Source organism: Papio anubis, chromosome 5 (genome assembly GCF_008728515.1).
Source record: "Papio anubis isolate 15944 chromosome 5, Panubis1.0, whole genome shotgun sequence".
In the NCBI taxonomy this organism is placed as follows: domain Eukaryota; kingdom Metazoa; phylum Chordata; class Mammalia; order Primates; family Cercopithecidae; genus Papio; species Papio anubis.
The window spans coordinates 43,788,442-43,815,163 of NC_044980.1; the positions used below are offsets into that span (position 1 = coordinate 43,788,442).

Here is a 26,722-nt window from a genome sequence, read left to right on the forward strand (position 1 = left end):
GTGAGCCACTGTGCCTGGCCAATCCTTTGTCTATTTTTAATCCATTGTTAGATTTGTTTCCTGTAGAGTTGTTTGAGCTCCTTATATATACTGGTTACTAACCCCTTGTCGGTTGAGTAGCTTGCAAATATTTTTTCCAATTCTTTGGGTTGCCTCTGTGTTTTGTTGACAGTTTCATTTGCTGTGCAGAAACTTTTTAACTTGATGTGATCCCATTTGTCCATTTCGACTTTGGTTGCCTGTGCTTGTGGGCAAGAAATTTTTGCCCAGATGAATATCCTACAATGTTTACTCATAGTATTTTCATAGTGAAAGGTGTTAGATTGAAGTGTTTAATCCATTTGATTTGATTTTTGTGTGTGGTGAGAGATAGGGGTCTAGTTTCATTCTTCTGCATGTGGATCTGCCCTACAGGATATCCCTTCATGATCCTAAGTGGTATATACTGAGTGTTATAAGTGAAAACTTTCCACAAATATGAAATTAATATGTGAGTGTTGAAGGAGAGTGGGAAAATCATGTCTGTTAAATGAATGAAGCTAAAATCTTCATTTTCCTGATGCTTTCATCTTTCTTATCCTTACCACTGACATCACAGAGTACTAGGTAAACATAATAAACATAGTAACAGTTAACATTTGTTGAACAGTCATGACACATCTGTAACCCCCCTAAGCACTTTGAAGTGCTATTATTGCATTTAAACATAACAACACCCCCATCAAGCAGTTATGTCGTTATTTCCATTTTAAACATGAATAAAGGGGACACAGAAAGGTAAAATGACTTTCCCAAGATGGCAACACTAATTATTGGTAGAACTATGATTTGCCCAAGGCAATCTGACTCCACTGGATGCACTTATCCACTAATCTGAAAAAGAGGTGCTACTGGATCAGAACACATGGGTTATTATCCTCTAGCTAACCTACATTGCAGAGTGAATCAACGCCTTAGGTTTTATTCCTAGTGTTCCCTGATAATCTTAAAGGCCACAATCATAAAAATTCCACCTCTCTTTTTGTAGGAAGTCACTGTAGTCATAGTGATATTTTCTAATTAACTCAACATGCAACTAATTTAAGAACTTGAACGCAACAGACTGATTTCAAATTTCAAGAATGAATAAAGAAAATAAACTAGTTTTTCTTGTAGATCTCCAGGTGCTATAAATTCTAAGGATCTTTCTCATCAATTTCTTGAACTAGAAATTAAAGTCTCTTCTCTTTTGTGATGCACTAAAGTTCAATTGCTCTATATAAATGCAATTTGAGGTATTAATAATTGAAAAATAATGTACAAAAGCCAATCATGAGAATGTTGAGGGCTGCCTGTGTGTGTACATATATGTATGCATTTGTGTATGTGTGAACTTATAAATAGACACCCATAGACCCTGTTTCTCATGCAACCCAAACCCCATTGTGCATTATTCCATTGTGCGTTATTCTATTAACTCAATCTGTAAACCTTACCCTCTGATCTTCTCTTGATGTTTTGCATACCCTTTTGTATACCCTTCTGGGATATCCCTGGCTCTTCTACTTCATTGCTGGAAAAAAATTAAGCATTCTCTAGATTTCTGTCAGTAAATTTAAGTTTCTACACTTGGCTACCCCCTTAGCAATATCTAAGCAGAGTTTAACCTAGAAATTTAGAGCAAAAACGTTTTAATACAGGAAATTATTTTGCTGTGCAATATAGGCAGACAGTTCGCCTTCAGAAATTCAGAAATGCAGCTTTTAGAGGGAGGTCAGCATCACTGGTTTCAACTACCTGCAATACAGAAGGAAATAATTTATTTCATAGGGAAAAACATGAAAAGGACTCTTATCTCACACCACACACAGAAATGAATTCCAGCTGAACTAAAGACTAAAATGTGAAAAAAAACCCCAAAATTATTAAAATTTTGGAAGATAATATATCATTATGTCATATTTGTGAAGTATTTCTTTAACCAGATTTTTTTAAATGAGCAGAATACAAATATGATCACATTGAAGTTTAAGAACTTCTCTTTATCAAATGTAATACTGAAGAAAGTGAAAAGTGAAGCCACAAACTGGGCAACATATTTGCAAACTATTTAAAAAAAAAAAAAAAGATGAACAAATCCTGAATAGGCACTTCACAGCAGAGGAAATAAAAATGACCAATAATTGTATTAAAATAAGCTCAAATTCATTAGTAGGCATGGAAATGCAAATTAGAACCACAAAAAGATGTCATTTTACCCAATGAATGAAAACTTAAAAGTCTGACAATAACAAGTGTTGCTGACAATAAATTGTTAGTAAGTGAAAGAACTGTTCAAAATTGACATATAATAGTTAAACTAAAACACTGTTAGAAAACAGTTTGTCATCTTACTAGAGTTGAAGATGATTCAGCCATCTTTATTCCAGACACTCCACTGCTAGCATACACTAAAGAGAAGTGTGTATTTAAGGAGGGCTGTTTACAATAAGTCAAAATGAGAAGCAATGCAAATGTTAAACAATAGGAGGATTATCTGCTAAGAGCTATCCATGGAATGTAATACTATATAACATAAAAATCATCAAACCATAGCTACAAAATTCAACATGGATATATCTCATAAACTTAAAATTGAATGACCAAACACATTACAGAAGAAAATACAAAGCATGCCTTCATTGATATAAAGTTCAAGAACATGCAAAACTAAACAATTGAGAGGCCATAAAAGTTGTTCACTGTGAAAATCCAAGGCTGCCCTTCAGAGAGGGTAGATATTTAAGAATATACACTCATGACAAAACTACAGAGACAAAATAATAATAAACATAAAGTTCAACATAAACATATGTTGAACTTTTAACAAAATAATAATAAACATAAAATTCAAGACAGTGGTTACCTCCGGTGGAGAAAAGGAGGGATAGGATTGGACTCACAGCAGAGGGGGAACTCTTGAAAGCTTTCAACTGGTGATGTCCTATTTCTTGAGCTGGAAGGTAGGAATGTGATTGTTTATTTTGTTTAATTCTTAAATTTTACAAAAATTTTATCAATATTATCTTATGTGTATTCAATATTAAATTACAAAATTTAAAAGGACTCTCTGGTTCCACTTCCTCACCTGCATAACCTGGCCTCTCCTACTATTCTTCACTACCATCTGAGTTATCTTTCTTGTATGCAAACATTTCTCTGCTTATAGTTTTACAGTGGTTGTCCATCCCCAACAGGAGTGTATGTAGCATACAAGGCTCTGCATAAAGATACAGTCATTAAAATATCATTAATTTTCCAGTTTATCCTCTCCAAATTTGAACTTGGGCACAGACTATTAAACTCAGTGTAGAGGATCAGCGCAACCAGAACTCGACTTTGGAATCTGTACATGATCAGGTATATTCAACAAGTAATTGTCCACTTGATGGAATAATATATAATGCATGTATTCAGATTCTGGTGAAGCATTACTTTTCTTCCACATTTCTTACTTCCAAACCAAGTTTTGTTCTGATTTTTAAAAGAAATAGGCTGACGGGCATGGTGGCTCATGCCTGTAATCCCAGCACTTTGGGAGGCTGAGACAGGTGGATCACCTGAGGTCCGGAGTTTGAGACCAGCCTGGCCAACATGGTGAAACCCCATCTCTACTAAAAATACACAAAATAAGCTGGGTGTTACGGCAGATGCCTGTAATCCCAGCTACTTGGGAGGCTAAGGCAGAAGAATCGCTTGAACCCAGGAGGCAGTGGTTGCAGTGAGCCGAGATTATGGTACTACACTCCAGCTTGGGCAATGAGAGGGAAATTTTGTCAAAAGAAAAGAAAAGAAAAGAGCAATCCGTAACCAGTAAAGATAAATTAGAAATTACAAGGAGAAAAAATATCAATAATCCCATCATTTCCTCTCAACTGTTGTTAATATTTTATTGCACTTCTTTCCTGTTTTTTTCTGTGTCATTATGTGTGTATGTCTTCTCCTATCATGTAGTTTATACATTTTTTAATCTTGGGTTTTAAACTCATCTTTATTTCAAAACTATTTTACTATTTTAAAAATGTTATTTTAATGGTTTCATAGTAGTCTTAATATACTACAACTTATTTTACCAGTCCTCTACTACTAGATAGATGTGTGTGTGTGTGTGTGTGTGTGTGTGTGTATATATATACACCCCTCATAATGATTATACAAAACTGTGCCTAGAGGAAGGGGAAGAGGCAGAGTGGTGACTCAAATGCAAGGGAGAAAGTAGTTTAGAGGAACAGGGTTTCTTTCACTAATTGTGAAGAGAGAGAGAAAACTGTTCTGGACAGAGGACCAGGAAGCTGGATGGAAGAAACTCACCAACCAAGTAGTAGTAGAAAAACGACTGCCCCCACCTGCAGGTCAACAACCCTGGGTACTTTAAACCCTTGTGACTGGGAAGTAGGGACTTAGATCTGCTGGAGATTAGGTGGAAATGATGGTGCCATGATCGGTGAGCTTCTAGTCCTTGACCTGGGCAAAACTAAACTTTTTCCAGAGACTGAGAAAGCAACCCACTGTCAACACTAAAAGTTGTGTGTGTCTTGGATGCCATAAGGCACTCTATTATCCATGCCACGTAAATATGCAGAGACACCTTTGCATCAAATAACATAGCCCTTCTAATAAAAAAACAAAACAAAACACAGTTGTGTTTGTGTGTGTGTGTGTCTATTTAATATGTTAAATTATATTGAGTCACTCTGATTGAATTACAAATTTTTTCCTCAGGGTCAGAAGTAATGACCATTTTAATAGACTGAACTATATCACCAAAATACTCCCCAGAAAGGTGGTAACAATTTACTTTCCAATTGTGAATATCATACTTTTGATGCCTATTCATAAATTATTTGAGACTATTTTAACTACTTGAGTTATTTTAGGAAAATATTAATTTTAGGCCAACTTATTTCAACATAAATTTGAAGGAACGATGTTGAATAATGAGACGAAATTGTTTTTCTCCTATGTTATCTTACAGACAAGTTTTCATTAAACTGGGTTGACTTCACTTGCCAAAGACATCTGATATATCAAATGCAGTCATATGTTCTAAATATAACAGATTACTGCCATGTGCATGAGTTAAGGAACATTGTATTGTGTAAGATGAAAGAACATTTAAAATATATGGTTAAATTTCAAATAATTCATGTTGCATACATATTCATATTTTAAAGACAGGGAAATAGGAAAACACATAGCTTGGTATTTGAGGTATAATCAGTTTGATGACACCTAAGCCATATTGAAATCTGGTCATATCTCCAAAAGAGTATATTTAAATTCATTGGTAACTCCTCAAAAGGTCTTTACTGGGGAGGAGGAAGCAGAAGCTACATATGGATAGAGATAATAGGATGTCAGGAAACTCATCAGTCTAATATTAAAGGAAGTGTTGTGTGCATGACTTCTTGGTGCCTCACTTATAAACTGTGAATAGATAATGAGTGGACAAGCATTTCTACTGATCCTAGTTTTATTCTGTTTGTTATGACCTTTGGCATTAATTTTGACTTTTAAATATATTTTATTGAAATATTATGTTGATTATGGAGTTTTTTAAAACCCTCCTTAAGTTTTGCACTGGTGGCAAGTAAGACACTCAAATTACTCCTGTCTCAGTAGACATGCCCCTGGCTACCTTTTTCTTCCCTTCTTGGTCCAGAAGTTTAGCATAGTCATGTGGCTGCTGAAGTCAGAATTTCTTACTGTATCTTCCAAGCCAAACCTTTCCCCATGGGCTCTTTTTTATGCTTCAAAAGGCCCCCCTCTTTCTCATCTCACAAACATCAAAAGAACTCTTAAATACATTCTATTCCTAGGTGTTCTTCTCCTAGCTGGTTGTAGACAATATAATAGACAATATATTGCACATGAATGTTGAAGGGTCATTATATTACTATTGCTAGGGTAAATTTATGTGTTAAAAAGATTTACCTAGAGATAAACTCTCTTATCTATTTTGACAAAAATATGTATGCTTCTAGTGGTATGATGATAGCTGTGAACAAGACATACAAGATTCCCATTCTCATGGGATTTACCTTATGGAAGATATACAAGCATAAAGATTTGATTAGGATTGATGACATCTCATGCACTTTGGCAAATAATGAGGAAAGAATAATAACAAAAATGCTGGTAACATAGTCAGGACCTATAAACAATCTTGAAAAGATAGGCTTGTCTGATCTGGGTAAGATGGCAGAAAATAAGATAAATGTAAACTGTTGAATTTGAGTTTTAATGATAACTACAGAGAAGGGGCTGTAGCTTAGTGATAACTCATACACTTTGGTACATAGAAACTCAGTAAGAATTGACAGTTTGAAATGATCCCACTCCTAATTCAGATAATATGTAATATGGAGGTGGGTGTTTCCAGGGTTGTTGTTTCAGGGATATAAAACCATTCTTTGGTTTGCTAGGAGTCACAGAACTCAGAAAAGTGGTGATATTCATGGTTATAGTTTATTACAGTAAGTTACTACACATTAACATCAGTAAAGAAAAAATGTGCATAGGGTAGAGTCCTAGAGAAAACAGGTGCTACCTTCCAGTTGTCCTCTTCTATTGCAGTTACATGGACAATGCTTACTTCTCCCAGCAATAATATGTGACAATACATACAAAGTGTTGCCAACTAAGGAAGCTCACTTGAGCATTTGTGTACAGAGTTGTTTTAGGGGTTGGTCACATAGGCACAGAGTGCTTGCCTGATGGACTTTAGTTACTTGTTCTCTAGTCTTTCCAGATGTCAAGCTGATAATATGTGATCCAAAGCCCCAGGTATACAATGATACTCTCATCAAGCAGGATATACCACGGGACTAGAAGTTATCCCCCAGAACCCCCAAGACCAGTTATTTTATTTATTCATTCATTTATTTATTTTTGTAATGAACAGAATTTTAACACTCTGAGTCTGGTGAGTTAATCTTTTACTGCACAGTTGCTTAATTTAGCAGGACAAAAAATGTCATAAAGGAACCAGGACCATCTTTCCACTCTGTCATTCTTGGTATTCCTGTGATGTCTCTTTGCATAATTGTAAATGGCTGAAACAATTCCAAGCATTACATGAAGATATAACAACTATTGTTGAAGTTGATGGGGTACCTTCCTTTATCAAACTAGAAAACCTATCCAAGAAGCTTCAAGAAAAATTGCCCTCAACCATTGTAACTCAGGCTAATCATGATATACCCCATGAACTGAGGGGACGGTTACCTTTCCAGAGCACACTGGAGAGTAAATGCCTGAACACAATTCAGGTTCTACTAGTTAGGAAAAAGAGGGCAAAAGAATGGTCACTGGGTTCCAAAACTATCTGCCCCAACCAATCCATGTTTTCACAGGAATCAAAACTGAATAAGTCAGAAGTTATAGGAATATCAAGCTCAATTTAGTATAATGAAAAACACTGAATTCACACACTACTTTTTATGTATTCTTAATGTAGCACCTATTACATTGTATTCAAATTATCTTTCCATGAAATGGTATTTACAGCTATGCTTTGAGGTTCTCAAGAACAGGGACAAGTCATATTTCTATGCCTAACCCTTAACATACATTAAACATTAAATAAATCGTTGATGAGAACATAAATGAATTAACAGAGTAGTCCGAAAAATAAATAGGGATACTGTGGCAGTAGGTGACTTCTTCATCATTCACTTGATAAGATACAAGAAATAAGTCAGGTATTAAAATGGGTGCTGATACAAAATAACCTTTACATATGCATCTAATACTAGACATTTTAAACATGGGATTGCTAGATCATGAGAATAAATTGGTTTCTAGTGCTAATAATGTACTTCCTTTTCTTGTATTACCACCCCCAAATAATAATACTAATGAAAACATAATACTTAAAGAGCATCTTATTTAATGACTCTGTGAGAAATCAGGACAGGCAATAATCATCCTATATAGATAAGAAAATTGAGGCTATGAGGTCTTAAGTAACTTCTCCAAACTCACACAACTTATTAAAGTAGAGGAGCTGTTACAGGAAAGCAGTCCTGATCCAGACCCCAAGAGACGGTTCTGAGACTTCACACAAGAAAGAATTCAGGATGAGACCATACGGTAAAGTGAAAGCAAGTTTATTAAGAAAGTGAAGGAATAAAAGAATGGCTACTCCATAGGCATAGCAGTGGCATGGACTGTTTGACCAAGAATACTTATATTCATTTATTGATTACATGCCAAGCAAGGGGTGAATTATTCATGAGTTTTCTGGGAAAGGATTGGACAATTCCAAGAACTTAGGGTTCTCCCCTTTTTAAGTCATATAGGGTAATTACCTGACATAGTCATGGCATTTGTAAACCTTTATGATGCTTGTGGGAGTGTCTTTCAGCATACTATTGCATTATAATTAGCATATAATGAGCAGTCAGGAAGACCACAGGTCACCATCTTGGTTTTGGTGGGTTTGGGTTGGCTTCTCTACCACAACCTATTTTATCATCAAGATCTTTGTGACCTATATCTTGTGTTGACCTCCTATCTCATCCTGTGACTAAGAATGCCTAACCTCCTATGAATGCAGCCCAGTAGGTCTCAGCCTTATTTTACCCAACCCCTATTCAAGATGGAGTCACTCTGGTTTAAACACTTCTGACAGAGCCAGGAACATAACCCAAATAACCTGATTCCAGAATTCTTACTCCTAACCACTACACTTTACAGTATTGACTCACTCTTTCTTGCCCATGTTCTTTACTTCCTTTCCCTGGGCCATCAAACATTCTTCCTGAAATCTAAAAAACATAATCTCTATTTTTTATTTTATTTTTATTTTTTGAGACATAGTCTCGCTCTTGTCACCGAGGCTGGAGTCCAATGGCATGATCTCGGCTCACTGCAACCTCTGTCTTCTGGGTTCAACCAATTCTCCTGCTTCAGCCTTCCAAGTAGCTGGGATTATAGGCACCTGCAACCACACCTGGCTAATTTTTGTATTTTTAGTAGAGACAGGGTTACACTATGTTGGCCACGCTGGTCTCTAACTCCTGACCTCTGATGATCCACCTGTCTCGGCCTCCCAAAGTGTTGGGATTACAGGCATGAACCACCACGCTTGGCCTATCTCTACTCTTAAAAGATAATTATACATAAAAAGTCTTTCAAAAATCTCCACTTCACATAACTGCTAGATTAACTCACACACTCCATTATTCTATAAGACCTACAAAACTGTAGGAGAGAAAAACATAGTTTTCTCTAGCCCTTATAATTCTTGAGACTTCTCTGTAACAAAAGACAGATTAACAAAATGTGAAAGGAAAAAAAATCTTGGGACCCTAAAATCTCTAGGTTAAAGGGAAAAGTCTAGCTGGGAACTGCTTAGGGCAAACCTGTCTCCTATTCTACTCAAAGCCATCTCTGATCACTGACATAAATGCATATCTATTACCTCCTTTGGTGAGGCTAATCAGAAACTCAAAAGAATGAAACCATTTGTCTCTTATGTATCTATGGCCTGCAAGGCCCCTCCCTGCTTCAAGTTGGCCCACCTTTTCAGACCAAAATGTTCATCTTATATATGTTGACTGATGTCTCACATCTCCCTAAAGTGTATAAAACCAAGCGGTGCTCTCATTACCAGAAAGGGATCTCAATCCACACCCCAAGAGAGGGTTCCTGGTTCGTGCACAAGAAAGAATTCAGGGTGAGTCCATAGTGTAAAGCAAAAGCAAGTTTATTAAGAAAGTAAAGTGGTGAAAGAATGGCTACTCCATAGACAGAGTAGGGCATTCTCGAAAGTAACAGGAAGATATGGCGAGATGAGCTCTGCTACAAGAATTTGTGATAAAGGATTTATTTTCTTAATTACTATATTTTGCAAGAATTGATATTATTATCTTTAAAGCAAAATTAAGAATGTTTCTGTTCTCAAGATTCAGGATATCAGGACATTCCTAAGTCTGGGTCTCCTTAGTGAATGCTATCAATCTGTTCCCTTTACCATGAATATCTAGAGGCTGGGAATACCTAACTATCTGGCAATGCAGCCCAGCAAGTTTCAGCCTCATTTTCCTAGCCCTTACTCAAGATGGAGTCACTCTGGTTCAAACGCCTCTGACACTCTGGTCACTTTGGGCATATTTCATCAGGATCACCTGAAGCTGTTTCACAGGCATGCATCCTCAACTTTGGCAAAATAAACTTTCTAAATTAACTGAGACCTGTCTCAGATATTCAGGGTTCACAAAGAGAAAAACAAACAAGTTTTTTTTTTTTTTTTTAAACATATATTGCAGATATATATGAGAGAAAACCCAGAGAAATGAGTCCATTTCTAAGTAAGTCACAAATAAAGGGTTTAAACTTCATGCTTAGATTTCATTTGCTAAAACAAAGAAAGAAGGGTGTGGGAAAAACCCACAAAAACCCATCTATGGACAGATGGCCAGGAAGAGCACAGATGGCCAGGAAAAGCACATTTGTTATGCAGATTTAAGTCTAATCCCTCTCCATTCATTCATTCCCCTCTTCCTGTTGCAGAGAAAGGGAGACATTCTTACAAGTGTAATTTCCTTTATAGATGTAAATTTCTCTTACAAAAGGGTAACTTTTCAAAGTTAATCCTGTGCCTACATTTTCTCAAAATAACCAGTTCAAAATAATCAATGTGCCAAAGAGGCATATTTTGGGGTCATATTTTGGCTTCCTGCAGTCATGTTTTGGGGTAGTATATCCTGAGACCCAATAGTATAATGTAGAGCAAACACAAAGTACCTCTGCTTCCACTGCCCAGATGTGCTTATCAATATCTTCTCAAACGTGTTATAACAACATTATTTATTATTGAAGAATGTAGTTAAGCTAAAATAACCTAAAATGATAAAGAATGAATATAAAAAGAAAGAAAAGCATCTTTAAAATTATGTAAACTAAGCTTTAAAAAACTTGAGAAGTGTGGGTTGTCCCAAAACAATTACTGTTGAATTAGATGGGTCTCAGATTGTGGTGAAATATGGGAGCAGGAGGAGAGAAAGGAATAAGTCTAAAAAAAATCTATATTCATATTGTTTTGTGCTGCCAAGTCTGTCCTGCAGACTCTGGCTGAGCGATGGATGAAAGAATTACACTGACCCAGGCATTTTACCTGACAGCTTGGCTAGGGGACTGTACCCCTACGCACCGCTGACGAGAGTGTAGTGCAGCCACCAAGAGAGTGCAGCCCCAATAAGCTAGTACCACTCACATTTATTTAGTAAAGATTTAATGAAAAAGGCTTGGAGCAAACACAATTTGTGGGCAATAACCATAGTCACCACCCTCCCCAGTAGAGGGCAGTCCTGCATGCAAATGATCAAAGGCTGGTTTCTGGAGACAGGAGTAAACAAATTTATCTAGATAAGTTCCTTTACATTCCCTTGTTTTCTACCCTTTGCTCTCAGGGTCCGGATAAGAGAATTTGGCTGCCTTCAGGCAAATTTTCTTTTGAAGCTTTTGCAAAACCTCCTGGCCTTCCAAGAAGGTTTGTGTCTTTCCCTATAACTTTTTATAACTTTTCCCACCACTGTGACCAATCTCCTACAGTTTTGTAAATGTAGATCTATTTCACATTAAATAAACCAAAAATGGAAATCGTAGATGGTAAATTATGGGAGTGATTTATTAAAAAAAGAAAAACAAAAAACCTGGGGATCTTAATTAGGAAGCCATATTTATAAAGGAGGGCTTGATACTACATCAAAAACTGGCAGTAGTTCCTATAATTTTCATTTATTATTTAAGATAATTTTAATTTATTTATGTAACTACCTTTAAAATCAAGAGCTATTACAAATTCCAATGGCTGGTGATAAAGGTATTTATTTTCTAGAGACATCTGCATTTCAACAGGAATTTCTGGAGACAGAAAAGTAAGGACTTTTCTCACAGAAGAATTTTAAAACTAGGGAAAAGGGATGGGACCATTATAGGTCTGGAGCATTCTGTCATACTGAAACACACCGAACACACATTCACAGAGTTGTGAATCTGAATGCTTTCTTCTAGAAGATATTTAATGTGACAACAAGAGCGTAATCATTCCTTGTGAGAGGCCAGCTCTGTTTATCTCACAGGGTCCTGGCAAATGCCTGTTTTCTCACTGAGAGAGTACAGAGTTGTGATCAGTGCAGTGGGTCCTAGCAACCAGAGATCATGCCAAATGTTTGAAAGACAGCTTATTTTATTAAAAAGACATGCTTCCTCTTGATTTCCTTCTGGGATAAATCTACTTAACTGAATATAATACAAGCTAGAAATATTTCAAAATGTCAAATTGTTGTTAAAATGTATTCGAGTGGAATATTCATGAGAAAATATGCCCTTTAATTAATGTTATATTGGCTGAATATTTCCTATCCTAAATTTTTCTACCCCTTTCTATTATCTTTAACTGAATTATGACATGCATGAATAAATGGCAGGGAAAAAAAGGATAAAACTTTTTCTAATCTTTTATTTCTCAAAGATTCAATTCCCTGTATTTCCCACCATTATCTGCTTCACAGCAGAGTATCTAAATATCTATGCTTCTTGTTAAAAGTAATAGGAAGATTAATGTGTACATAAAGACAACAAGGCCTACAAGGCTCTTTCAAATGTTCAGCTCAATTAACACTTGAAATTCTACCAGAAAAGTAAAAATGTATGTGGGAGGAAAGACAAGTAGGTAGAATATTTGTTAAGCTAGAAAATCACTTGACAACTGAAATATTACACTTGGAGAAAAGGAATCAACTCAAATTGAGAAACAGGAGATTTTAGGTGTTGTTTCTTAAGCTTCTTTTAGCATAGGGCAGAAAAATAAAACAATATAGCAAATAAAATTGGTCGATATGTGAGTGTCATTAATACAGATTGCCTTTAAAGTGGAAGAGAGTTGTGAATCTGAATGCTCTCCATTAGACAATATTCAGTGTGACATCAATGACTTTTCCTGAATTGTACATTGACAAAGTGGGACATGGTTTAGGTTATAAAAGTGAAAAAAGTCGATGGCAGCTAAAAGAAGGATATAATTCTTCTGACACAAGTTCCAACATCATTGTGCTGCTGGTCAGAGGCAATGTACTTGTGGTAGCCAGAACTAAAAGGACAGTTGGAAAGAGCATTTTATCTATATACCCAAAAAATTTACCAAAGCAAAATTTGAGACCAATATTTACTAAAAATCAGTATTCAGTTGATGTTGAACCATACGCAATCTAGTAAAGTGATATATAGCCATACTGAGCCTATACATTTATTTTAGTTATTAATTCCTGAAACATCAAATATATACATAGTCACATACAAATTGAGATAGTAGTTTGTTAGGACTTGTTTCTCAAGAACAGGTCACAAAGATGACACTGATAAAACAGGATACGGTAAAGAAACTGGCAGAAATCAGTCAGAATCAAGATGGTGATGAAAGCAATATCTAGCTGTCCTCCCTGCTCATTTTACTCCTGGCATGCTAATAGAAACACCCAAAAGTGCCATGACAGTTTGCAGATGCTATGGCAATTCCCAGAAATTACCCTAGATAGTCTAAAAAGGGCAGGAACCCTTGATTCTGGGAACTCCCTACCCCTTTCCTGAAAAACTCGTAATTGACCCCTTGTTTAGCATATGATCGAAAATAACCATTAAAAATAGACAACTAGCAGTTCTTAGGGCGACTCTGCCTATGGGGTAACTGCCATTTTATTCCTTCACGTTTTAATAACTGGTTTTCACTTTACTCTTGAATTCTTTCCTGCTCGAATCCAAGAACCTGCATGGCCTCCCAGGCTGAAACTCTAATTTTGGGGTTCATCTTGTGACAAGCTGACCTCCTCTTGTTAATTCAAAGTCAAATATAATCTATTTAAACCTGCATCTACTATATACCTCTAATCGTGTAATAATTGGAATGTTTCTCTTGAATTTTATCATGCATAATCCAGTTGCACTATTCTTTTGTGAACTCTATGACATTCAAAAAAAATTTAAGAACCACTGATGTAGATGGAATAAATAAAAATCTAATTTTTTTAAAGTGAAGGATCTTCTGTAGCAAAACAGGAAACTAGAATTGCGATTTTGAATTCATAAAACTTCTGTGCAGCAAAAGACTCCAAAAAAAGTAAAAAGATAAATTATAGATTACACAAAATATCTGCAACTTTTATGACATATATAAGGTTAACAAAACTAATATTAACAATAGACAAAGAACTTCAAGGAGAAAGACCCCAAAATAAATGCAAATGCCAACAAACACGTTAAAATGAGTCCTCAAACCCCAGGCCACAGACTAGTAGCAGTCTGTGACCTGTTAGGAACCAGTCCACACAGCAGGAGGTGACTGGTGGGTAAGCAAGCATTATTGCCTGAGCTCTGCCTCCTGATCCTTGTCGGATCAGCCAAGGTATTAGATTCTTGTAGGAGTGTGAACCTTATTGTCAACTGTGCATGCAAGGAATCTAGGTCACACACTTCTTATGAGAATCTAATGCCTGATGATCTGAGGTGGAATAGTTTCATCACAAAACCATCCGCAACCCCCACCTCACACCATGGAAAAATTGTCTTCCGTAAAACTGGTCCCTTGTGCCAAAAAGGTTTGGGACTGCTGCATTAAAAGATACTCAATCTCACTTGTAGTCTGATAAATAAAAGTTAAAACAATTATCCAATATATTGTTTGGCTGAAATTATATAAGATTTTTTTAAAAACTGCTAGTAGTATTGGTGAGAATGTAAGAAAATGTGCACTTTGTGTAGTATGGTAGGAACATAAGTTGTTGGCAATATGTCTAAAAATAAGGGTACATAACCTACACCACAAAAGTTCCACTGCTGAGAGTTCAGCCCACAAAATAAAAGCATCAGCACTTAACACGTTTTTCTTTTTTTTGTTTTGTTTTGTTTTTGGTTTTTTGGGTTTTTTTGAGATGGAGTTTCATTTTGTTGCCCAGGCTGGAGTGCAGTGGCACGATCTCAGCTCACTGCAACCTCCACCTCCTGGGTTCAAGTGATTCTCTTGCCTCAGCCTCCCGAGTAGCTGAGACTACAATTGTGCACTACCACGCCTGGCTAATTTTTTGTATTTTTAGTAGGGATAGGGTTTTACCAGGTTGGCCAGACTGGTCTCAAACTCCTGACCTCAAGTGATCTGCCTGCCTCACCCTCCCAAAATGCTGGGATTACAGGCAGGAGCCATTGCGCACAGTCTTAAAAATGTTTTTTATAGAATTAATCGTATTGTTAAATAAATAAATGAATAAAAAGGTAATATAATTAACATGAATGTCCATCTAGAAAAATGTCTAAATACCTGGTGGCATTTTGATATGCAGCTATCAAAAGAAGTTAGTTAGATTTTTATCTATTGACCTGGAAGACTATCTGCAGTATGTATGAGATTCTCCTTGATTTAAAACAAATTCTCTCCAAACAACAACAAAAAAAAGTGTTTGGCACCCACATAAAATATTCATAGCTTTATGAGCTTTGTGGGAAACAATGACCATATCTGTCTGCTACTCTGAAGCCAAGAGTAAGGGCGAAAGACTGCAGAAAAACAGAACAGTAACAGAGAAATGAACCTGAATTCTTGATTTTTTTTCTTCACACAAAACAAGTCTAGAAACAAGTACTAAGGCTAGAGCATGGCTTAAAGAAGACTTGAGTATCTCAGATACACCTATCTTTCTGCTTCACCATTCTGAATGGGATGTTTGTCCTGATGGCTTACGGTGTCTTGCATTTGCGTTCCAGAAAGAAAAGTAAAAGGGTGAGGGGCAAAGAGCCTCCACTTGTGCAGTTTGTCTTTTTATTCAGGACAGAGTGCCCTCTCCAGGGACTCAGTAAGACAAAAGGTGGGGAAATGGGTAATTTGATTGATCAACTACTTGTATTGTTATAAAATTACAATACATGTCAGTGGGTAATCAATGTACATACTAGAAATAAAAAAATATGACTCAAAACCTAAAATAGGAAGGGTGCAGTGACTCTTGACTAACTCCAGGGCTTTGAGAGGTAGAGGTAGAAGGATCACTTGAGGCCAGGAGTTCAAGACCAGTCTGAGCAATATAATGAGACTTACCTCTGCAAAAAAAATAAATAATTAGAAAGGCATGATTTGTGCCTATAGTTCTAGCTACTCAGGAAGCTGAGGTGGGAGGATTGCTTGAGCCCAGGAGTTCAAGACTGCAGTGAGCTATGATTGCACCACTGCACTCCAGCCTGGGTATATAAAAATATTTGATTCTTTGATGATTTATGTAAAATGATTTTTATAAAGAATTCAGATATATATATATATACACACACACACACATATATCATATGTATTCCATATATTCCTAATTTTCGATATATCTTCTCTTCATCTCTCCTTCTGTTTCTAGATAGATGATAGATAGACAGATACACAGTATATAACTATTTATGTTTTATTTTCAGCAAAAGTCCCAAAACACTAGGTGCCAATCAGTTCCATATTTCCAAGGAAGGTGCCAGACTACCTACAAAATAATTGCAAATGAGTTTTTAAATCACGGTTTATGAGACATGGTTTTGTATTTCTTGACTCTCCCCTGCCTCAAAAGACATGAGACTGAAAAAGAATACTGAGAGCCTATGCCAACCAAACCTCATTATTGAGAGGACAGAAGGTATATTTTTCCAACATCTCAAGCCTAGCTAGGAAAAAGCGTCTTCCAATAGCACCTCTTGAAGGAGCTTGGTATGGGTTTCCTGAGGACTGAGGACACAGTGGACTGGTGTCACATTCACAACGTGAGACAAGAAGATGTCAGTGACAACCTAATGAATGGGAAAGAAGCCTAAGTAGAGAAACAGAGGAAGCCCATTCTAGCCTCTTTGTATAGCAAGCAACCTGTGTTAAGTAAGAGTGGAGAGAAGATAGAAATTTAAAGTTGACAGCATTTTTTTTTTTCTTATTGCACTGAACTGCACATGCAATTACTGAACTGAGATGTTTCCATGACTAGAAGATGGACGTAAGATCAACTGGTAAAGTGACAAGATTTGCTCGAGATTTTTTCCAAATATAAGAAAGAAACAGTTCTTCAGAGCAGTTTTCAATAGGCAGTCAGTAAAAAGAATAAAGCTTGTTAAATAGTATCTCACGTGTTCTTTTGAGGGTGTACATACATGTAAATATTCTTACACAGGAATAGAATTCTGTAGAAAGATATACAAGAGAATAGTAACAGTAATTGCCTATGGAAAAGGAAAAGAAGGGATAAGATGGAAGAGGGATCTTCACTGTCCATTCTTTGGACTCCAAATTGTTTACTTTGGGCATTTATCACTTAGGAAAAATTGATTAGGTCACTGACATTCTGCAGCAGCTCTGATTTATCTTTATAAACATCAATTATAAATTATGTAATCATGTTGAAAAGTAGCGAGTTCTGATCAATAGAATACCAATAAAAGGAGCTAGTTAGAAAGTTTGAAGATCCTGAATTTGCATTTTCTTTGAAACCTGAAGTGTTATCTACTTTTTAATCAAACTTATCTAGGGGATTGAAAACTGGAAAAAAAATTATCATTTCACAGATTTATTTTGTGGTTGAAATTTTGTCTTGAATACAGCTAACACATAGACTTTGACAAAACAAGAGTTTTATTTCTACTCACTTATACTATTCCTTAACTACTACCAGTACCACCACTAAAGACAAATAAAGACAGACAGATACTTTTCAGGTTTACAGGAGGATACTTTACAGGTTATTTATCCTTGACTTACTCTTACTTAAATTAACAATTAACCTGCAAGTTCCGTGCTCTGTTATAATCATGATACAAAATATCAGTCAGTAAGAAAACTACCCCATGTTTTTCCCACAAACTTTTGCAAAGCATTGGGGTACAAAGGTTGCTCTGAAATTATATGAACTAATAAATTTTGCAGCTTTTTTTTCCATAGACATATTAAATTTAATTCATGGGAAATTTTCTGCAACATTATACTATTGATATGTACTGGAGAAACTTATCCCAATTACTGTTTTTAATTTAATGAATTACTCTTTCCATGACTATATTTTGTTGTTATTTTGTTTAGGTTTATAGGACACTAATGCCTCAAGTTTGTTCACCCACAGCGGAGGACTCTATCTTGATTATCAAAGTTAAAATGCTCTTACTTTTTAGAGTCAAAATAACTCATAAAATAATTTACTGATATGGCAGTCAACTTCCTCCATTCATTCACAGAATCTATGTCCTTTTGAGTTGACTTTAATTTTCCTCTGGAATAATGCCAATCTCTGTTTATGAGAATTCCACTGTGATCTCCAGTGTTCCAGGGATCAGCAAACTAATAACCCTGCCTAATCACTGCTAATGTTGTCCTATTATCCCCATATCACCAAGATTTTTTTCTGCTTCCTTCATGTTGCTTATTTATGGGAAAGGAAAAATTATGGACAAGTCAAAATAATATACAAGAAATTATGAAATATTTTCCTTTATAGCAAGTGCTTATAAATGAATTTCACATTTTCCCAATTTTAATTATTACTGAATTGTGCATACAATCTTAAGATGCTGACTCATAATCTTTCAAGAGTTTTTGCATCCCTTCAAGATCCAAGGTTGTAGGTTACAAAACCACTGGTATAAAAAACATAGGCTTCATGGTCTAAGATCATGGTTTCATGCTGGTCTGGCATTTAGGAGGCTGAGCTAATGTCTTAACCACTTAGGGCTGCATTTTTTCATCTACAAAATTAGGGCCATATGCCCTGATTTAAAGTATGTTGCTGACAGAATTAAAACCAGTGGCACGTATAAAGTGTTGGTGTTCAGTAAATGTTATTTTGCATCATTTTACACGTGCACCTCATTAAATCCCCATAGCAAACTTGTAAAGTCGGTACTATTAGTCTCCTAATTAAGAAAAGAGAAAGTGGCAGAGCCTGGCCAGATCTCAGTTGAGTTCACTGAGCTTTCAAATCAGTACAGAGACTAGTTTAGGAAACACAAAGAATATACTTCCATGGATGGACATAAGTTGTTACAAGTTGAACCTGTGGGAAAATAACATTCATCTTCATTTTTTCATATCTAACTATAAATGTAAACTACATTAAACATTCAAAATCCTATCAGATTCTATGCCCTCTTTTATAACAGTAGTTTATAGTTTGCAACACTCCCTCTAATATCCTGAAATAAAATCTTCAGATAACAGACTGAAACCCATAAATTCAAAAAGTATATCTTTATATGATACTCCACTGTAATATAAATTTTAAAATGTAATTATTAATTTGTAGTTCAAGATAAAATGCTCAGGTTCCCCTATTTGTAGAATCACTGGGATTGTGACAGCTACCGATGCAGACCTACTGAAGCCTACTTAACCTGAAGCATATAATATTTCTCCCTAAGTCCAAGAACTCTACCTCATTTGCTTTTATTTTTTAATTAAAACTTTATTTTAAGATAATTATATATTAACAAGCTTTTGCAAGAATAATACAGCTAAATCTCCTACACCTTTCACCCAATTTCCAGGAACATCTTGCAGAACTATAGCAAAGTAATACACCAGGATTGACATTGATACAGTTAAGATAGAGAACATTTCCATTACCAGGAGAATCCCTTATGTTGCTCTTTTATAGGAATTTTCACTTCCTTCCCATCTCACCTACTCCTTAATCTCTACCAACTACTAATCTGTGTTCCACTTCTATAACGTTGTTACCTCAAGAATGTTATAGAAATGAAATCTTACCATACGTAACCTTTTGGTATTGGCTTTTTGCGAGGCCAGTGTAATTTTCTGGAGATTTATCCAGGTCTACTGCATGAATTGTTCAAGAACATCTGCTTGTTTGTTTCCGATGTTGGGCTATAATGAATAAGGCTGTATCATGAAGAGGTTTTTGCTTGAAAATAAATTTTCATTTACCTGGGAAAAATGCCCCAAGAGTGCAATTGCTGGTTAAAACTTACCAAGTTTTACTTTTATGGATTATGCTTTTGATATCAACTCTAGGAATTCTTTGCCTACTCCTATATCCTGCAGTTTTTTTCTCTTATATTTTGGTAATAATTGTATGCTTTCATTGAAATTTGTAGTCATTTTAATTTAATTTTTCCAAAAGGTGTAAGAGATAGATTGAAGTTTATTTACCTATTGACCAATGGATGTCCTATTGCCCCAACACAATTTGCCAAAAAGGTTATCTCTCTCCATTGATTACTGTAGCTATACATTAAGGCTTGAAATCAAGTAGACCGATCCTCCTACTTTATTCTTTTTCAAAATTGTTTTAGCTAATCTTCATCTCTTGATGTGTAAGAGTTTTATGACTTCGCAGACCAAAAAAAAGGGGGAGAGAGGGAAGATAATATTTACTTTGAAAGGTGATTGTGACTATGTGGTTATGTAGATTTAAATACATATGAAGTTCTTAATACAGTAGCTGGCATGTAATGTAGACACTTAGCTTCCTTCCTATTAGTTCCGAACCAACTATCAGAAACCCTTCAAAAACAAATCAAGCACAAAAATGCACCTTTCCCCAAAATATTATGCTCTCAGTTTTACATAAATTTGTTATACATACAACTGGGTAAGATATCTGCGTTACGTAGGAAATATATGCAAAAGAAACAACGCTCAAAAAGAACCAGCTGCAACTCCCATTACATCTGTTGGTAGGAAATAGTTTCTGTTTCCTTCTCACCTCATCAATTTGATAGTAAAAAAGCTCTGGTAAAAACTGCAGTTGATTGGGAAAGTTTAATCTTATTCAAACATCAACAGAATTGTCTGATGCTCAACTAAAATTGATCAAGACAGACATTCAATACCAAAAAATACAGTGGTTACAAATATTATCCCACTCATCAGAACCTGTTTCTGAATAAGGTAATTGTGATCGCTGGAAAAGTGTTCCATTCCACCTTAACTGTACTGGCTTCCTTGCTATTCTTCCCAGTTTCCAGGTATGCTAGAGGAGGACTGGGGCCTTTGTTCAGGCTGGAATCTTCCTCCCTCCCACCAGACATGTCTCCCACCACATGGCTCTATCCTTTATCCCCTTCAAGTGTTACTCAAATGTCATCTTCTCAGGAAGGCCTTGTGTGATTAGTTTATTGAAACTATTCCACTCAACTCCTATGTCTAACACTATTCAGTCTGCTTTCCTGCTTCATTTTTCTTCTGGCTCCTAGTACTATTTAATTTGGAATATGTATATGTGACATATTTGGCTAGATTACTTCACCCATTAGCATGTAAACTCCATGAAGGCCTTTATTTATTGCAGTATTTTCTGCACCTAGAACAGTATTGGTATACACCAGTCACTTAAATACCTGTTCAATGAATGATGTAGAGAGGGTTCAAAAAGCATTGGAGAATGTCATGGCTTCACTGTTTTGAATTGTAATACTTTAAATCAAAGATCAATGGAAACATTAACAGGAAAGATCTTAACATCAATTTTCTTCCAGGAGAATTTAAACATAAACATATACAAATAGATAAGCATATGCTTTACAAATTCTCCCATTCCCTTCTCTAAGCCTCAACCCACTCTCTCTGCCACTCTCCCCTAAAAAAATGAGAGATTAACAAAAAGGTAAACACACTGTGTCCATAGGCCTTTTTCCCTCATCCGACTGCTCAGATCCCAAATTTTAGAGTCTTTCACGAATCATCTTTTTCTCATTGCTTCCCACTGTCTCCACTGCTATTACCCCTTTAAGCCACAATAAGTCCTTGCCTAAAATACGGCCAACTGTCTGCTAATTGGTTTCCCTCTTCCAAATTTGACCCGCCACAATCTTTATTTCCAAATCAGCTACAATGCAATGGACTGGATTGTCTCCCCACTAAATTCATATGCTGAAACCCTGACCCCTAATGTGAGATAGGGACATTATGGAACTAACTCAGATTTAATGAGGTCACAAGGCAAGGGCCCTTATGAGAAGAAACACCAAAGAGGTTGTTTTCTCTTCACCCTATGAGGACACAAGGAGAAGGTAGCTGTCTGCAAGTCAGGAAGAAAGCCCTCACCAGATTCTGATCATATTGGCATGCTCATCTTGGACTTCTAGCTTCCAGAATATAAGAAAATAAATGTCTGTTGTTCAAGTCACCCAGTATGTAGCATTTTGTTGTGGAAGCCCAAGCCAACTAATATGCTGAGAAATTCTTTTAAAAACCTAAGTCACACCATGACGGTCTTCTGAGTAGAACCCTCCAATGGCTCTCCAGTCTTAATCCTAGCAATTGCCTTCAGGAGCCTTTAGTTTCTGGCTCTTTTCCTTTCTAGCCCCATTTCCTACTACGTTGCCCACCCATCATTCCTTTCAACCACACTGGCCAATTACCTAATTCTTGAACGCATCAGGCATGTTTCCATCTCACGGCCCTATACTAGCTGCTCTTTCTAGAACAGCGTTCACTGATACTGGTATGGTTCACTCCTTACTTCCTTCAAACCTTTGCTAGATGAATGTTTTCCTTTCAATAAGCATTGCAAACAACACTCCTCACCTGCCCCCACCCCCACCAAATACACTGCTCTGATGATCTTCACTTCTCCAGCTGTTTTTTTTCCCCTGTGTGCTTATCCCCTTCTAACACATCATATAATTTACTACTATGATTATATTTTTATTGTCTGTCTCCCTGTTAGAGTGTAAACTTTTGTTTGCTTGGTTCATTAACTATCCTGAGCACTTGGATCACTGCCTAACATACAAAAGACACTCAATAAAATCCATTAAGTAAAACTGACTGAGAGGCCAGCAGCCTGGGTTCCAGTCTCAATACTGCCCCTACCATGCTATATTACTTTGGCTTTATGTCTGTTTCCTTGTGTGTAACATAAAATCTTTGGACCATATTAGATAGCCTTCTTTCCATGGCTCTGACTCAGTCCTTTCTCATAGATAGGCTGTTCTGTTCATTGCTAGTCTTACTCCACCTTTCCTCTGGCCCAGACTGCTCCACCCTTCATTAAGTATACTTTCTTTCCCACAGCCTCATTCCTTGGTTCATAATGTTGATAATCAGTAAGTATTGAATAAATTGAAGTTATTTTGATTCACTCACAAAAAGCCATAAAGGCACTTTCTGACAGGATTATGTCTTTTGGTGTTAATTGGTCTCTAGCTCTAATTTCTAATCCTAAAATCAATGCTGTAATACTATAAGTATTTAAAAAATATCAACCTAGGATTTCTATGGTACATTCTCAAGCAGCGTATTTATTACTTATTTACACGAAAACCTGTCACTTCGACTTAGATAACATTGAGTACCTCACTTTTACTCTTTAAATATTAAATATCGGTTTTAAAGATCTCAAGTCTTCATGTCCTCCTTTTGTTAATAACGTAGAACGGATATTTTAGATTCCATTAGCAACTTCTCACTGAAGATATTATTAATGAAACTGAAGTATTGTATTTTACTTCTAAAGGTCAGTTTAATAGACTTGTAGTTTCAAAGTTAAACCGTACCATCTGTTTTGACTTAAAAATATAGTTATAAATTCTTTTTAGCAACAAGACATTTGGGTTTTAATACTCTAAAGAATTATTACAATAAATCCAAATTAATATTCTAGTTCCTAATTATAGAAGAGTGAATCAATAAATTAGATTACCTAAAATAAGATGAGATTTTGGTGATTTTTTTAAGCATATATTTACTGAGCACCCATTATGCACAGGTATTGATTTGTTGCTTAATATTAAAAATTAAATCAGTCCCTTTTTAAGAGGCTCACAGATTAGTAAGAACAACTCGTGTTGAATTTATAATGGTTTTAACACAAGGCAAAATTTAAACACAATTCTTTAATAGTTTTATTTCCTTTTTCTGTCTTCCCCAGTTAAATCCAAGTAAAAATACGCCCCTCTTTCAAAATAAATATCATTAAACAAATTATCTGTATTTAAGCACAGATAAATAAATAGAATTATTTTCCCAAAGATTAGTAGTAGGTCACGAGTGATACTTGCATAATTTTTAAATATAATCAAGTATACTGAAAAACATGTTAGTAATGTATTTCCAAAAATAAGTTTCTATTCCTAGAACTAAAACTGAAAAGAAGTGTTGTGAGACACACAAATGAAGCCAATACGTTTAACCAAGGGCCTGCCATTTTCCTGCAAGATGTTCCCAAACAGTTCCTGGAAAGGGAGGTTGCCCTATAGGGTCCTACAAGTAACCTAGGTGGCAGCATCTCCCACTAGCGTAAGGCCTAAGCACACAAGCTCTTCCTTCCATCTACAAACGCAGGAAACCGCGACTGGAGAAGTTATATGATTGGCTAAACCATGAATGACGCAACATAACTCACGCCCACTGAGACTCTGCCTTTCCTAGACTGGCTCAGATTACGTTTTCCTATTGGCCCCTACAGCAAGAGAGGGACAATTGTTTAAGTCGACCTCTGGGTCCGGAACCGCGGGTAAAGATGGCGGCGGCCAGGTGGTGGAGGCCTATGCTTCGCGGTCCGAGCCTTTCATTGCACACCGCGGCTAATGCCGCCGCCACGGCTACAGAAACGACCTGCCAAGATGTCGCGGCGACCCCCGTCGCGCGGTACCCGCCGATTGTGGCCTCCATGACTGCCGACAGCAAGGCGGCACGGCTGCGGCGAATCGAACGCTGGCAGGCGACGGTGCACGCTGCGGAGTCGGTAGACGAGAAGCTGCGAATTCTCACCAAGATGCAGTTTATGAAGTACATGGTTTACCCGCAGACCTTCGCGCTGAACGCTGACCGCTGGTACCAGTACTTCACCAAGACCGTGTTCCTGTCGGGTCTGCCGCCGACCCCCGCGGAGCCCGAGCCCGAACCCGAACCCGCGCTGGACCTCGCGGCGCTGCGTGCCGTCGCCTGCGACTGCCTGCTGCAGGAGCACTTTTACCTGCGGCGTAAACGGCGCGTGCACCGTTACGAGGAGAGCGAGGTCATATCTTTGCCCTTCCTGGATCAGCTGGTGGCAACTCTCGTGGGCCTCCTCAGCCCACACAACCCGGCCCTGGCCGCTGCCGCCCTCGGTGAGCCTTGGATGCCCCAGGGCGGAAGGGAGAGATGGGGATTGTACTGGGTTACTCCGCCGCAGATTTACCCCTCGTCATTTCTTTCTCTCTGCTTCGTTCTTGTTTTCCTAGTTCTTTCCTTCCTATCTGGAGTGACCTAGTTTTGTAACAGTCACTGCGTTAGGAATCTAGAGACTGCGTGTTTGTGGCTGCGCTAACACCTACCAGCTCTTCAACTCTGGTAGCCTGAGCTCTCTAGGATTCCAGTCCTGGACTCTACTTTGTGAGGGTTAAGCCGAATGGAAGAGCAGTGGTGATGAAGAAAAACGCCACTTAAGAGAGTGGGGCGGGCCAGGTTTCCTTTTGGCTGTTCCACCAGAAAGCTGTGTGACGGTGTGTCACACGGCTGAGCAGTATTCTTTTTAGCTTAATTTTAAATTCAGTGTGCCTTTTCTTTTTCTTTAGTAACTTCTTTTTTGCTTAATTTTTCGCATTTTACGGTAGTGGTTCTTCGTCGTACAATTGTGAAGATTAAATGAAATATTAACTAAGATACCTAACGTTTACTGAGTATTTATGTGCTAGGCCCTGTTCTAAATTTTATATGTGCCAACTTATTAATCCTCACAATAACCGTTCACGATAGGTAGCAATGTTTTGGTAAATGCAAAAAAGACCAAAATGTAACAAACTGAGGCATAGAAACGTTAAATGTGTCTGCCTGACGACCCTATAGCTAATAGATTGGCGCGGGGTGGGGGGTCAAACTTCAAACCCCCGTTCCAAGTTCCTAGTAAACCATCAGCAGCTTCTGTGTAACCGCTCAGGGCGGACATGAAAAGTAATTAACATATAGATAATTTTAAAAATTATTGTTTTTGACGTATTCATCATTTTATATCTTCTACGAAGTGGATGTCTTAATATTGAAGTAATGTTAGGACTGTAGATGTGTGCTCAACTTAGCCTTGCTGTGTACATGTTTTTTCCCTTCTCCAGTTGAGAAAGAAGTCTTGAGGAAAGCGTCATGAACTTAGACTACTCCTGATGGATGGCCTAGAAAACCTATTTAACTTTGTCAAGACCTAGGTTCCTCTTCTATAAAATGGAGATAATGAAAAGTATACATACCTTTGGGAGTTATTGTGAAAATTGAATTGGTAGTTCATAAAATAGTCCTATTTTTGTTTATGGTGAATGATACTCTTGTTAGTCTTATTTTATTACTCATAATGAGAAATCTCTTTGGTTAATGTTCAGAGTAATGATGGCACAAATAGACAAAAGTTTGAATGTTATATTTAAGTCATAATAGTTAAATTGTCACATAACCCAGACTCTTACTTCCATCATTCTTAAGTTATCATTTGCTAAGTTAGTACTCTTTAGTGTTCTAATAGTAACCAAATTTATTTAGATGATCAGATGAAAAAAATTTTGACTATCTTTTTGATAGATTATAGACGCCCAGTTCATTTTTACTGGGTGCGTGGTGAAGAAATTATTCCTCGTGGTCATCGAAAAGGTCGAATTGATGACTTGCGATACCAGATAGATGATAAACCAAACAACCAGGTTCGAATATCCAAGCAACTCGCAGAGGTAAGGATTTATTGTGATTATGTATCTGTTGATATCTCATGTAGGATCT

The 26,722-nt window shown here is 36.8% G+C and overlaps 1 protein-coding gene and 1 long non-coding RNA gene across 2 annotated transcripts in view; one reads left to right on the top strand and one right to left on the bottom strand.

The window, feature by feature from the left end:
• LOC108586282 lies at window positions 1-26,279 on the bottom strand. Its single transcript, XR_001903374.3, has 3 exons — window positions 26,203-26,279; window positions 2,885-2,974; window positions 1-1,776 (listed from the first exon to the last, which is right to left on the bottom strand). It is a non-coding gene; the product is annotated as an uncharacterized LOC108586282 (long non-coding RNA).
• MRPS30 (mitochondrial ribosomal protein S30) overlaps window positions 24,438-26,722 on the top strand; it is a 6,406-nt gene continuing 4,121 nt past the window's right edge. Inside the window, exons 1-2 of the mRNA XM_003899647.5 lie at window positions 24,438-25,089; window positions 26,528-26,673. Of these exons, the coding sequence (XP_003899696.1) occupies window positions 24,501-25,089; window positions 26,528-26,673 (735 nt within the window). The 5' untranslated portion in view covers window positions 24,438-24,500. The remainder of the gene's footprint in view (window positions 25,090-26,527; window positions 26,674-26,722) is intronic.